Source organism: Aotus nancymaae, unplaced genomic scaffold (genome assembly GCF_030222135.1).
Source record: "Aotus nancymaae isolate 86718 unplaced genomic scaffold, 86718_ANA_hifiasm-v0.15.2.pri h1tg000003l, whole genome shotgun sequence".
Lineage (NCBI taxonomy): Eukaryota > Metazoa > Chordata > Mammalia > Primates > Aotidae > Aotus > Aotus nancymaae.
Window position 1 is genome coordinate 7,489,849 of NW_026988414.1, and position 13,182 is coordinate 7,503,030.

A 13,182-nucleotide genomic window follows, 5' to 3' on the forward strand; every position below is an offset into this window, starting at 1 on the left:
AATATCTCAAATTAATTTAATTTCTTGAATTATATACTTTAAAAGAGTGAATTTTATGATACATTAATTATATCTCAATTTTTTAAATTATCTTCATTTCACAGAATTGCTCATGAGCCCATTAGCTTTGAGAGGTTATTTCTTTGAAGTGAGGTCTTTAGCTGGGCACAGTGGCTCATGCCTATAATCCCAGGTACTCAGGAGGCGGGGGCGAGAGGATCCGTTGAGGCTAGGAGTGAGATCTCATCTCTAAAAAAATTAAAAATAGGAAAAATAAAGTTTAAAATCCTGTATTTGCAGAGGAATTTTATGCTTTGGGATGCGTATACATGTATGTATGTTTCTATGTGGTCTTGACCCCTACTGAGCTTCCTGACATTTAAGTAGGTCTATTTCAATATAAAATCCTGGCTTTTTTGGTTGTTGCTTTGCTTCATGTAGTAAAGATTCTTGTTCTGGCTGTCTAGCATATACCGAGGGGCAGCTCAGAACTCTGACCTGTAGACCAGGATTCTTCCTGTAAAATTCAGCAATATAGTTTTTAAATTCAACATAAAAATTCTGGAGAGCTTATAACAGTTTTGAAGGAAAAATATTTCAATCTGACAAGGGAATTTTTTTTTTCTACTTCTTGGGCCACAAAGCAGTCTAACAGATGTAAGCTGGGCATAAACTATTGGAATTTTAGAGATATTTTGACAGTTTGTCTCAGTATTTTCTAAGCTATAGCTTACCACATGAGACATTAATCAGGTACTCTGCGAAATAAAAGAAGTCAGCAATTATACACCACTCTCCTCCATAGAACTGAGTCCTCAGCCTTGGCAGCACTTCCAATCACCTGGAAAACTTAAAAAAAAAAAAAAAATCAATGTTTGAGTTATACCTCAAGAGATTCTGGTTTAATTGGAATGGGGTGGAGCCCGGAGATCAATCAGTGTTTTCTTTTCTTTTCTTTTTTTTTTTTTTTGAGATGGAGTCTTACTCTTTTTGCCCCAACTGGAGTGCAGTGGCACAATATCAGCTCACTGCAACCTCCAACTCCTGGGTTCAAGCAGTTCTCCTGCGTCAGCTTCCCAAGTAGCTGACACTACAGGGGCGCGCCACCATGCCTAGCTAATCTTTGTATTCTTAGTAGAGACGGGGTTTCGCTTTGTTGGCCAGGATGGTCTTGATCTTTTGACCTCGTGATCTGCCTGCCTCGACCTCCCAAAGTGCTGGGATTACAGGCATGAGCCACCTCACTCAGCCTCAATCAGTGTTTTCGATGGCTCCCCAGGTGACTCTAAGGTACTGTCTGGGAGAAGAACCACAGCCTTAGATATTTACAAATAATATTAGCACACTAAATGCTCTGAGAAGTCCTTCAATAAGAGATTTGCAAAACTCTTGGAACCCTGAGTTTCTCAAATGTATTTGTCCCTTTACCCCCAATCCTTTTTCCCTTAGTACTTTCATTAACCTATTAAACCATCCTGAAGTGCAGTATTTTATAGAATATTAGTTAGAGAATCCACGGGGGCTTGGCGGGGTGAAGAAAATAGGACAGAAGTTTCTTGTACTACCTCTCAGTTTCAGATCCCTTATCTATAAAACGAAGGTAAAAAGCAGTACACAGAAGTAGTGTGAGAATTAAACAAGTTAATGCATTTAACCACCTAGAACAGAGGAAGTATTCCCTGAGTAGTAGGTTGATGAGTTGGCACTGTTACTAGGCACCCTAGGGCACCCAGAGGGGTCTGGGTGTTAGGATGTTAGCCCAATGTGTCTGATCTTTGTGATACTCCTGGCACGTCTCTTGCCCCAGACACTCAGCAAGGTGATACTCCCTCTCCACCAGCCCAGGGAGGCCGATTTGCCCAGCCACTAGTGGCCGCTGCTAACTCTTCTTCTCCCGCCTTGTTCCCAGGAAAGATGGTGAATGTGCCCCTGGAGCAGCTGCCCCTCCTCTTTAAGGTGGTGCTGCATTCCTGCAAGACAAGTGTGGGCAAAGAATGACCTGTTCCCAGCGCCCTCCTCAGGCCGACCACCTTGCCTTGGGTGGGCAGGATGGGCTCTGGAGGAAAAAGCCAGAGAGACCAAGATGGAGTCCGTGGAGCAACATTTCCAGTTGCCTCCACAGCAAGAAGAGTTTTTGTTTGTTTGTCTGTTTTTTTAACCTCATTTTTCTATATATTTATTTCACGACAGAGTTGAATGTATGGCCTTCAACATGATGCACATGCTTTTGTGTGAATGCTGCCGATACATCTTCTTACAGTTTACAGATGTGAAGATGTTTAATGTGACAGTGTTGTCATTGTTTAGAAATAGTTCTTTTGTATTTTGAGGGAGAGGGTGGGATGGGGCTAAGATGACTATTTCCATAATGTTAACAAAGATGACTACCTCAATGGAAATAGGGGGTGTGTCCATCCCTACTTTTTCCACATTTTCTCAGCAGACTCATACATTTGTCTGTCAGAGAGCAAATTGCCTTTTTAAGCCACAGAATTGCCAGGTAAAAGGGCACACTGTAAAGGGGCAAAGTGTTGTTAGGAGATTGACTAAGCAGGGTTGGCGAGACAGCAACAGGACTGGGGTGAAGACTGCACCATGTCCTTTCCTTGGAAAGCATGAAGATTAAGAGAGTAGGACACAGTGACCAAATTTAAGGCAGGTTTCCTTCCACCCAAGAAGTCCTAAGGGCAGAAGAGTGTCTGTTCTCACACATTGCTGCCCCTACCCCTGCACCACCACTGTCACCTCCTACCACTGTGAACTTTCCATCTAGGCAAAGTCCTGGCAATCAGTGATCGGCAGAACTCGCCTCCCAGCTCCCTTGGGGCTGCCAGCTACCTAGTTTCCTTACGTAGATCTCCTGAAGTCCACCTTTCTCCTTCCTGCTCCCTTACATATTTGACTTCCTACTGGCCCTTTGAAAAACCAGCTGAGCAGAATGCCATGTTCTGAATCCTGGTACCCACTACTGATTTATTCTCCTTTCACCTTGTTTTCTTCAAAGGGTAGTAGGGCAAGGCCAGACTGCGAAAAGAATAGACACTCCTCTTTTGAAATCCCCTGTTCCTCTCCCCACCCCTTGCTACCACTCCCTCAGGTCTGAATCTAAAACCTGCAGTCTTTTGCAAGCAGTGGGAAGGACCATTCACCTGTCTGCTGACCAGAAATGTTGCTCCTAAGTTCTTCTCCAAGCTCTCCTATTCTCTCCAGAGTGAGACCAGTTCTCCTCAGGGACCCAGAACACAAAGCCCAAGGCCCAGAGTGGCCCAGGTAAGGGTACCTCAGCAGTGGACTGATCAGCCAAGGCCTGGAGGGCTGGAGCCAGAAACACCTGGAAAGGAAGGGGGGCTTTAAACTACCTCAGGTTCCTGATGGCCTGGCTGCCCCTCTGCAGACATGGCCTGGACTCCTTGTTCTTTCACTACCTGCCCCACCTCATCCCAGGAAGTGTTCCTTCCCCTCTTGACTTTGGCCAGTGCCACACCAAGCCTGTCTTGGAACTCTTTCAGGTGCTTTTCCCCTTTTTGCCTTAATGTAATAGTTGTCCTGCCTACACCCAGGTACCTTCCACAGCCGGTGTGGCAAGCAGACCTTTTAGCTGGCTGCATGCCTGAGTGGGTTGGAGGCCCATGGTTCCTCCCTTGCCTATTTAGTCAAAAGCTGTTTGCTCTCTCCCCAACTCAGCCTAGTAAAGCTACCCAGGAGGCCACCATGTCGTGTGCATGGGTAGTCCATGTCTGATTGTAACTTCTTCTGTCTGGTGAAATGTTACGGGTACCAGCAGAGTGATGATTTTGCCCCTTGATGGATCTAAAACTCAGAGCATTACACCTTGATGCCATTTCCCCGGTTGCTCTGAGAAAGAGAAAAGACATGTTCCTCAGGAAAAGCTCCAGCTAGCATGTTGTTCACATCAGTGGGAAGATTTTTGTATGTTCATGTGTATCTGTTTATTTCTAAATTCATGATACTTGTTCCCCTGATTTTTTTTTTTTTGTAATTTAACCAACTAGATCACATTCTTTGGCCCCAGGTCAGACTCTGAGCTGCTTTCCTCCAGATTGGGAAGGAGACACATATCATAGACCCCTTCTCTTAGACAGCTCCTGCATACAGCATCTTTCTTTGCTGAGGCCTCCATCTGTCCAACTATTATTTTTGAAATTGCTTTTCAAATTAAACATTTTACCCGTTGTGTTGGGTGTCAAAGGGAATTGCTCTCTGATGAGGCAAGAACGTGTCTCTCCAATAACATAGCATTAAACAGAACAAGTTGTTAATTTGTGGAGTGGCGGAAAGGTTCTGCAAGTTGCCATTGTACAAATCCAGTTTTACAAATGTTTGCAGCAGATTCCACAGAACAAAGAGCCCATTCATTGCTGAGAGCCCTGCAGATCTCTGAGCCAAGTGGCCATGTGTTCTGAGCCGGAGCCTGACCTGTGGACCGTCTTTAATGTCTTCTGCACCCAGTCCTTTTATGACGTGGGCTTTTTTTAAACAGGGTAAAGCGAATGTGTTGCATTGCAAACTCAGGTATTATGAGGAGAAGGTAGGAGTGTAGCTAGCAGTGTGGAGACATTAGGTCAGCCACTAGATGTATTCGTGAATTTGGTTTGAAGGACACAGAGAAAGGTTGGAGGGGGAGGTTTGGTGTGTTTGTTTTTTGCCTTTCTTCGTATAACGTTTGGTTAACAGGTACCTTTGATTGTAGAAGGAGAGAAAAGTTGTACATGTTTTCTCTAATTCCTCTCTCTGTCCTCTCTCTGATTCAACCACCAAAAGCACTCACTTTGAGAGTTTCTATGCCATAAAAATATGACTCTGAAAGCCACGTGGAAAAGGAGAATCCTACCTCCTTGTACTACGTTGAAACATGCAAGCCTTTCCCTCCCTCTCCTTTTTGATGTTTTCTTGTCCCAAGACTAAAGTTTGGCATCTTGGAACTTATTCATGCTCTCTGGCTGCCTTTGTAGACTTTTGGAGTCCTTTGCAAGGTTTGGTGGTCTTGCCCTTAATCTGGAGAAATTCCCTAGAACCTGTCTCAAAGCACTCAGCCTGGCTCAGAGGACACCCAGCCAGTATGCCCCGCTCACAAGAGCAGTGGGCAAGCCCCCAGGGATAGGAGGAAGTAGGCAGGGTCCTCCCTGTCCTGTTCCCCAGAACCAGAGCAAGGAATGGGGAATCCTAAGGGTTTCCGTAGCATCACTGAACATCGCCCACTCCACATCAGCCTGCCTCTCACCTGCCACCCTTTTTCAGGGAAGTGAGTACCTGCCATGGTCAGTGTCACCAGATCCTTAAAATCCTGGGCCCTGAGCTAGCTGCATTGCTCTGTTACCCATTTCCTATAGTTGTTTGTTTGTTCTTGATTTCCTGGGGGAATGGGACCAGTAGAGACAGACAAACCCAGTGTGGGCAGCATCTAAGCCATGTCCAAGATTGGCCAAATTCAGGGAACCCTACCTCTCAGCAGGACAGAAGGCTGAGCAGTGGTTCCAGGCCCTCCACGTTGGGCCCCTGGTGTATGTCTTTTTTCCTTGTTGCTTTTGAAATTTTTGCAATTGTTTTAAGAATCCAGTCTTTCAGACCAGCCCTTTTATTAAACTTTGATTTTTTTTATTAATTTTTTTAAAGTAAAAAACAAAAAAAACCCAAAAAACAAAAAATTTAACAAAAAAACCGCTGCTCTTACTCCCTCGCCTCCCCACCCTACTCCATGCGCTTTCCCTTGCACTCCCCTCTGCCTTTGCAACTGAAGCATCTATGGCTTGAAGCATCTATGTCCAGTGTCTGTGAAATGATGTTTTATCTGTGTGTCAGGATGAGAAATGGCAGTCATTCCACCAGGTGCTGGAAACTGGTTAGCCTGGAGACAAGGGTTTCTGGGGCCACAGCTCAGGGATGTGTATTTAATTACAGGGTCCCCAGAAACTCCTCTCTAGGCTGCTACGGCAACATTTTTTCTGGGCTTGGGAGCCAGACCTCAACTGTTTCCTCCAAGGCGAGATCCCTAGAGAGCCTGCCAGGTCTGGAGCAAGCTAGGGCTTCTGCTTGCCAGACCTGGGCCACCATGAGACTTGAAGGCTTCTAGCTGTCCTATGACATGAGCCACAGTGGCCCTGCCTCTACCAGCTCACAGAAGCCTGGTCCCACTGTCTAGTCCAGTCCTTATATGGCATCCGTCCTCTGGGCCTGCAGCCCTAAATGGGCCACAGCCTGCACAGGAATCAACTGTAGGCTCAAAAGAAGGCGGTGAATAAGGTCAGAGCCCTCTCCAAGCCCAAGAGCAAAAGTTGTGTTGCTGGCGGAGGCTACTCTTCCAGACCTAGCCCTGCCATCTGTGCCCTTTGATGACTATTGTTTTTTCTCTAAAATGTCTTGTAATAGGTGATTATTTGTTGACTCAAATTTCCATGAAAAAGAAAAAAAAAACTACCTCTTAAGTGACATCCTGGTGATTCCTCTCTGAGGATTCCTGTGGGAAAAGAATACTGTAGCTCCTGCTCTGTGTACGTGTTTCTGTCAGGGAAAGAAGCCCCGCCTGCCCTGGGGTGTTGGTGTTTTTGTCTGTGTTGCCATCCTAGGTCTGCCACAGGGGCTGGTGGCTGCACTGTAATGTCTGGGCTGTGTGTGGGGATTCCTTCCCACCTACCCAGCCAGGGACTAGTCATGCCCTTGAAGAGACCTCCATTTACTTCCTGTGCTCCAGGGCATAGGGAGCACCACTCCCACAGGCACTACCTTTAGGGGCTCTGATGGCACACGCATCCAGGAGCGTACCCTCGTGTTACCTGTCCTAGCTCTGCCTCCGCCCACAGTCCTGTGTGTAGGAATCAGGAAACGGGATGTCTCTGAGCCCTTGTCCCCAAAGGGCCGGCCAAGGGCTGCCCGCCAGCCTGGCTCCATCAACCCTGCATGACCAAATGATAGCTGGCGGGCTCTGCAGGCTACCCTGGCCCTCTGCTACCTCCCACCCTGCCAGCTGGCAAGGGATAGGCTCTGCTCTGTGAATTGACTACCTGTGGAAATGTGACCAATTAGTGTGAAATGCATGTTTAGCAAATGTTAGATACTGTATTGAATCAATAAATGTGAATGCTTCTGCACATGGCATCTGTCTTTGAAGCTTGTCTGGGGTTCTGGGGAGGGATGATGGCGTGTCCTGAGGCACTGGCTTGAGCCTTCACACCTGCAGCTCTTGCTCATAACTGACGCCCACCTCACTTCCTGTTGCTGAGGCTCTGGCTGAGGTGGTCTCTCTGAACTACCTGAATCAATGAACCAGCACTGACTAAAGTGCCCACCTTGTGTGTCACGCACCATGTTGAACTTCAAGGATCATTACTTCTGTTTTGTAACTGAAGAAACTACAGTTGAGAGAGGTGAGAAGACTCTCCCGAGGGGAGTGGCACTACCAGAGGAAGTGAGCCTAGTGGAGAGGCAGACACACGCCTGCGCAGTGCAGGGGGATGAGTTGTCATGAGGGATTATGTGGGATTGTAAGGGCCTGGAGAAGGAGTGGCTTGTTCTATGCAGGATAGTCAGGAAGAGCTTCACAGATGAGTGTTGTTGAAGATGGCGCTTGTATAAAGTCACGAGGCAAAGGGATCCACAGCATCTCCTAGGCCTGGCTGTGAATCAGAAAGATGAGAGTGTTTGGGCATAACAAGGGACTGCCATGGCAGGAGTGGTGGCCGGTGGGAGGGATCAACAAGAGTTGAGGCCAGAGAAGCAGTTGGGAACCTTGGATGCCACATTCAGGAGTGGGGAAAGAAAGCTGTCTGCTGAGTCTCTGGCAAGAGAGCTGCATCACAGTGCTTGAGAGGCCGATGGATGGCCTTGGATGCACTGTGCTCCAGAAAAGCAATACTGTCTTTCTAGAAAATGGGTGAGGCCTGTTAACAGCTTTTCCAGAGCAGAAAATATGGAGGCTCTAAGAGGTCAAGGGATGTGGCCAAAATCATACAGGAGTGTCAAGTTCGGACTTGAACCCAGATCTGCCCAACTGTCCTGCAGGCCTGTGCATATGATCAGAGAAGTGGCAGAGTTTGGGTTGAGGGGCGTGTGAAGACAGATGGGAGAGATGAAGGCTCCTCAGGCTGGGAAGATAAAAGCTGAAAAGTGTTTGATCAAAGTCTGTTAATCCTCTTGTATGAAATGAGGGAAGCCCAGCTGCCTTCCCATTCCTCAGCCTCCAGCACAAGAAACCAGAGAGCCCTTGAGTTTTGAAAGAAATGGGTTAGAACAAAGGAAATGCTGCAGAATGAATTAATAGACTCTCTTCCTTGCCCCACAAGAGGGAACAGATACACAGAGGTGCCAGGAGGAGAAGGGACGCATTGGCCAACCGCCTCGGGAGTCCAGGCACTGTGATGGGTGCGTCATGCGTGTCATCTCAGTAATATTCATAACAGCCTTACAAGGGGTAGGTCTCAGCCCATTTTTCTAATAAACAAATTGAGACTTGAGGAAGTTAAACCTTTTGCTTAAGATGACACATGAGTAAGTGGCAGAATTGGCTTTTGAATCCAGGTCTATCTGATTAACTAAAGTTACAACAGGCTTCCTCCCTGTTCAGCCTTAGCAATTCAATAGTGCTGAATGTGGATGTCCAGAGTTTGTAGCAAAGCTCAGTAATGGCCTTTGGGTGAACCTTTTACCATTCAAAACAAAGCAAAACATTAAGCTAAAAAAGGATTAATTCTGTAAGAGGTAGATGAACGGACCCAACCAAATTGAGCTGAAAATCGGTGCTGCCCAGACGTGTAGAATACTACAGGCGCTACACCGGTGTGGCGTCTCAACACAGACACCCCACAGGATGGTTCCGTGGAACAAGAAGTCAGAATTCTGTTGCCAAAAACATGGGAAGTGCTGCACTGACTCTTCGGTCCACATTGATTCTCAGCCCTTACTGGCATATTAAAGGCTCTGAGAAGTCCCACCTGAAGAAAACTAACGTTGTTTAGCCCAGGTTCTATCAAAACCATTTGAGCATTGGACATTTTTGCCTCCTGTTAAAATTCTGTTTAATATTTAAAATATTAATATTCCATGGAATAAAAGGACACTGCTGTTTGCTGCTTATGTGATGCTGAGCTTTTAGTTTCCTGGGTTCCAGCCAGTAATATGGAAGAATAATAAAGTAACATCTAGAAAACAAAGCGAAGCACTGTGCTAAGTATTTGTGTGCACTAGAGTACTACTGATTGCCCAGAGCAACCCAGCGAAGTTGATGCTATAATGATCCTATATTACAGATAAGAAAACTGAGGGCCAGAAAGGGTAAGTCATTTGCTTAAGGTTACATAACTGGCAAGATGTCAGGAATGAATATAAACCAGCATCGATTGAGCGCCTACTATTTGGCAAGATCTGTGCTCCGATTCTCAATCTTGTGCAAACCCTCGGAGGTAAGTAAGGCCCTCTATATACCTGAAGAAACAGAGAGGGCTGGCTATTCCAAATTAAGTCAGAGTCTGAAGACAGAAGCCCCTGGAAATGATGGCAGGGGAGAGTGCTGGGATGAGGCTGGGTCTAGCTCCACGGAGCTCTTTCCAGGGGTCGTTTCCCTCAAGCAGTCTGTGAGACGGCAGCTGTATCAACCACGGATCTTACCACCTGAGTTCTCATTCCAGCTCTTGCCCTTCCGGGTTGCCTGTGACCTTGACCCAGATAGATCTCCGATCCTCACTTTCCCTGTCAGACAAATGGTGTTGATGGTACCTGTGTCTTGGGAGACGGCAGGGTTAAAGTTGGGGCTCAGTGAAGTCAGTACATAAAAGGAAACTAGGTACGGGGAGCTGTCACCCCTACACCCCAACAGCAGAAACTTGGAGCCAGGAGTCTTGGCCTGGCTGCCCATCAGGGTTTTAGGTCCACAGTGTTAATCAGCCTCTCAGAGATCCTATGGCAAAAGTGCCCAACTGCCAGACCCAGGGCTCTTGGAGTCTTGTTCCCTTGGTAACAAGTCTCACCATGGAGACCACAGCCCCATCCTTGCCCTCCCTGCACGCTCACTCTCCAGAAACCTTTCTTGTTCAACACCCAGTCCTAGGAGCAGTGTAGGTACTGAGGGGTACTTCCAGAGGTAATTCCTCAGGTGAGGAGTTGGAGGCCAAAGGAACTCCCATATTTTGAGTGTCCACTCTGTGTGGCAAGGTCTGGTTACATACATGGTCTGGTTAGGGTTAAAAGCACTCACCCTGTTTTCCGTAAGTGGAAACTGAGGCTCAGGGAGGCAACATGGACCAGCCCAAAGTCTCACAGCTAGTCGGTATTGGAGCTGAGACCTGAATCCAGGGCTTCTGACTCAGGAACCCAGGCTTTTTCTGCACTCCCCATTCCCACCCATGTTGCTGAGACACGATGCCTCCAGCCACAGTCTGAGGAGGGCTGGATACCCGGCTCCGCCAGCAGCACAAGCAGCCAGCCAGCAGCCCTCTGAGGTCTGGGCTGGGCCCAGCAGGAGCAGAGGAGGAACTGCACTATTTTAAGCCAGGGCCAGAGGGCCCCATGTGGGCACAGGGAGGGTGGCCTCGGGCCCTTGGCCAGCTTCCCGGAAGTCCCCATGGCCTCCCTCCTCTCCCACTGGCAGGTTTCTGAGGCAGTCACTTCCCTACAAACAGGAAGGAGGCTCTCAGGCCGGGAGACCTCCAGCCCCAGCTTCCTCCCCCTCGCTGCCACCCCCAGGCTTCTCCTTTACACAGGGGAGCCTCCAGCACCAGGCCTCACCGGTGCCCATCATCCAGCTGACTCCTAGCAGGTGGGTGAGAGGGGCCTGAATTTGGTCTCCTTGGGCTGCCCCAGCTCACCCACTACAGTTCCAAGGTCTCAGCTTTCTGAGGCCCTTTGTCCCATCACCTGAGTTCTCATAGACATTCCCACTCGGCTGGCCACTATGAGCCAGAAAGAAGAGCGGCAGTATCCCTGGATGTGACCCCATACAAGGACCCCAGAAAGAGAAAAGAAAAACAGACTAAGAGGCTGAAAATAGCAGAAAGAAACAAATTAGAACATGATTAAGGTACCGACAGTGACAGATTCATCATGACAGATAAAAGAGACAAGCGAAGAGACACCGGAGGTGGCTGCACAGGGCTGGAGCCGAGGGCAGGGGGTGGTTCAGCGTGGTGGCTCCCGACCACCCCCGAGCGCAGGCCCTGTCTCAGGGCTGTGGGGGGCCCGCTGGCTGCGTGGCTGAAGTGGAATGTGGGGAGCAAGGCTGGGTCACCCCTTGAGGGCCACGCGTGTGCACCGTGAGATAAGCTACCCCAGGCCGGGGGCCCCAGCTGTGCTGCATGCTCCAGGAGCCTGGTGGAGAGGCCAGACCCAAGGCTGGAGCCCAGCTCTGCCAGATGCCACCTTCTGCACCTCCTCCGGAGGCTCCCCCCGGCCCCATGTTCTAAGGGTCCCAGGTCCTCTGCCCAGCCTGGGGGGCAGCAGATTCTGAGCGCATGCAGTTCATAGAAGAGCAGTGTGGGCCTTGAGAATAGCACCAGCCACAAAGAGGCTCCTACCTCGCTTCTCCAGCTCAGGCTGCAGTCCTGGGTCAGGTGAGAGGATTGCGGGGTGGGGGCCCTAAGCTCAACATGCAGAGCAGGGGCTCCAGTGGGCGGTGGGGTGCTGAGGAATGCCATGGGGGCGCAGCTCTTCACTGCACTCTGTGAGCTGTCCCCCTGTGGCACCGCATACTCGTGCCCGAGTGTGTGTCCGCGTGCTTTCTCAAATGTGCAAAGATGGATGTGTCCACGTGTTGCCGGGAGGCCGACTCTGTCTCCACAAGACCCTGCTCTCAGTCTAGAGAAGTGGCCCCAGAGCCACCTGGTCTCTCCCATCCCCATGAGGTGGTCCAGCCCAGAGAGCTACCAGGCAGAGCGGGAAGAGTGAGCAGGTCTATTGCAGGCCCCAAGCCCCCCTCCCCACACTGCAGCTGAGGCTCCCGCCGGCCACGGCCTTGACCCAGCGCTATGGACTTCTCTGACATTGGCATCGGATCTGAACATCTGGCAGCAGGCTGATAAGGGGTGCAGCGGAAACAGCCTCTGCTGCTGCCAGCAGCCCTGCCCCCTCTGCTGCCCTGCACGGGGTCTCCACATCCACCCTCCCTCCGCCTCCAGCTGTCCGGGCCCTGGTCCTTCCCGCTTCTTGTTCTCTGCCTCAGTCTCTCTCTGTCTGTCTGAATCTCTCTCATCCCTACTCTCTCACTCTTCTTCATTTCTTCTCACTCTGGTTTCTTCTCTCCCTCACCCCCACCACTCTGAATTTCTCTGTCATCCTCCCTCCCTCCCCAACGGGGTCTCCCCTTTCTCTCTCTCTTCACATTTTCTGCCCACGCCTCTACAGCTTCTCTCTTTTTCTGGCCACTTTTCCACTCTGCAGCCTGATGATTCTGTCCCTCTCCTCTGTGTCAGTGTCTGGGCCTCTGGTTTGTTTGTTCCTTATCCCACCTCCAGGAAATAGGCCTGGCACTTTGGGAAAGTCCCCACTTTGGAGAGAGACCCTGGGCTTTGTTTGCCTGGGAGGGAGATTGGGAAGGTGCCTGAGTCAAGACTACACTCCCCTTCACTTTCCCCTCCTGGGGGTCTGGTGGCCTGGGACCACCAGGGCTGAGTCTTGAAGGAAAGAACAGATAGGCTACCCAGAGACTCTGGCAGGGTGGAGAGGAGTCAGCCTGCAGACCGGGGCTCTGGACCCCACTGCCGGGATTTGAATGCTGGTCCCATCACACTCTCACCTGGTGACTTTGGGAAGGTACCTGGTCTCTCCGAGCCTGACTTTCCTCACCTCTTAACTGCTGCTATGGGGGTTAAGAGGGAATTACTGCCTACCTCCCAGCATGCCAGAGATGTTCGATACTGACCGCAGATGTGGGGTGGTTAGCTGGGGACCCGGCACGTAGGGGGCACTTCTGAGTTGGGGTCTGGCCATTCTCAGGTAACCCCTGCCTGCCCCAGTCCGCATGGAGCACGCAGTTTGGCTGAGGGTGGGAGGAAGGAGGGCTGAGCACAGGGAAAAGAGGTGTCCGTGATCGTGGCCAGGGTTGGTTAGGGGATAAGGAGCACCCAGCCTTGAGTGGCAGCGAGTGACGGCTGATGCCGCCAACAGAGGAGACAGGACCCGAGGAGCGGCCAGCTGAGCTCTACCTACAGGTGCAGGGGAAAGTAGTCATTCAGCAAGTTC

The 13,182-nt window shown here is 49.7% G+C and overlaps 1 protein-coding gene across 2 annotated transcripts in view; it reads left to right on the forward strand.

Annotated features, from left to right (window-relative positions):
* The window catches only part of NR6A1 (nuclear receptor subfamily 6 group A member 1), a 235,111-nt gene extending 228,083 nt beyond the window's left edge, over nt 1–7,028 (forward strand). For both annotated transcript variants that reach the window (XM_064378063.1, XM_064378068.1), the window contains exon 11: nt 1,910–7,028. In XM_064378063.1, coding sequence (XP_064234133.1) covers nt 1,910–1,998 — 89 coding nt within the window. In that variant the 3' untranslated portion in view covers nt 1,999–7,028. The remainder of the gene's footprint in view (nt 1–1,909) is intronic.
* The last annotated feature ends 6,154 nt before the right edge of the window (nt 7,029–13,182 follow it).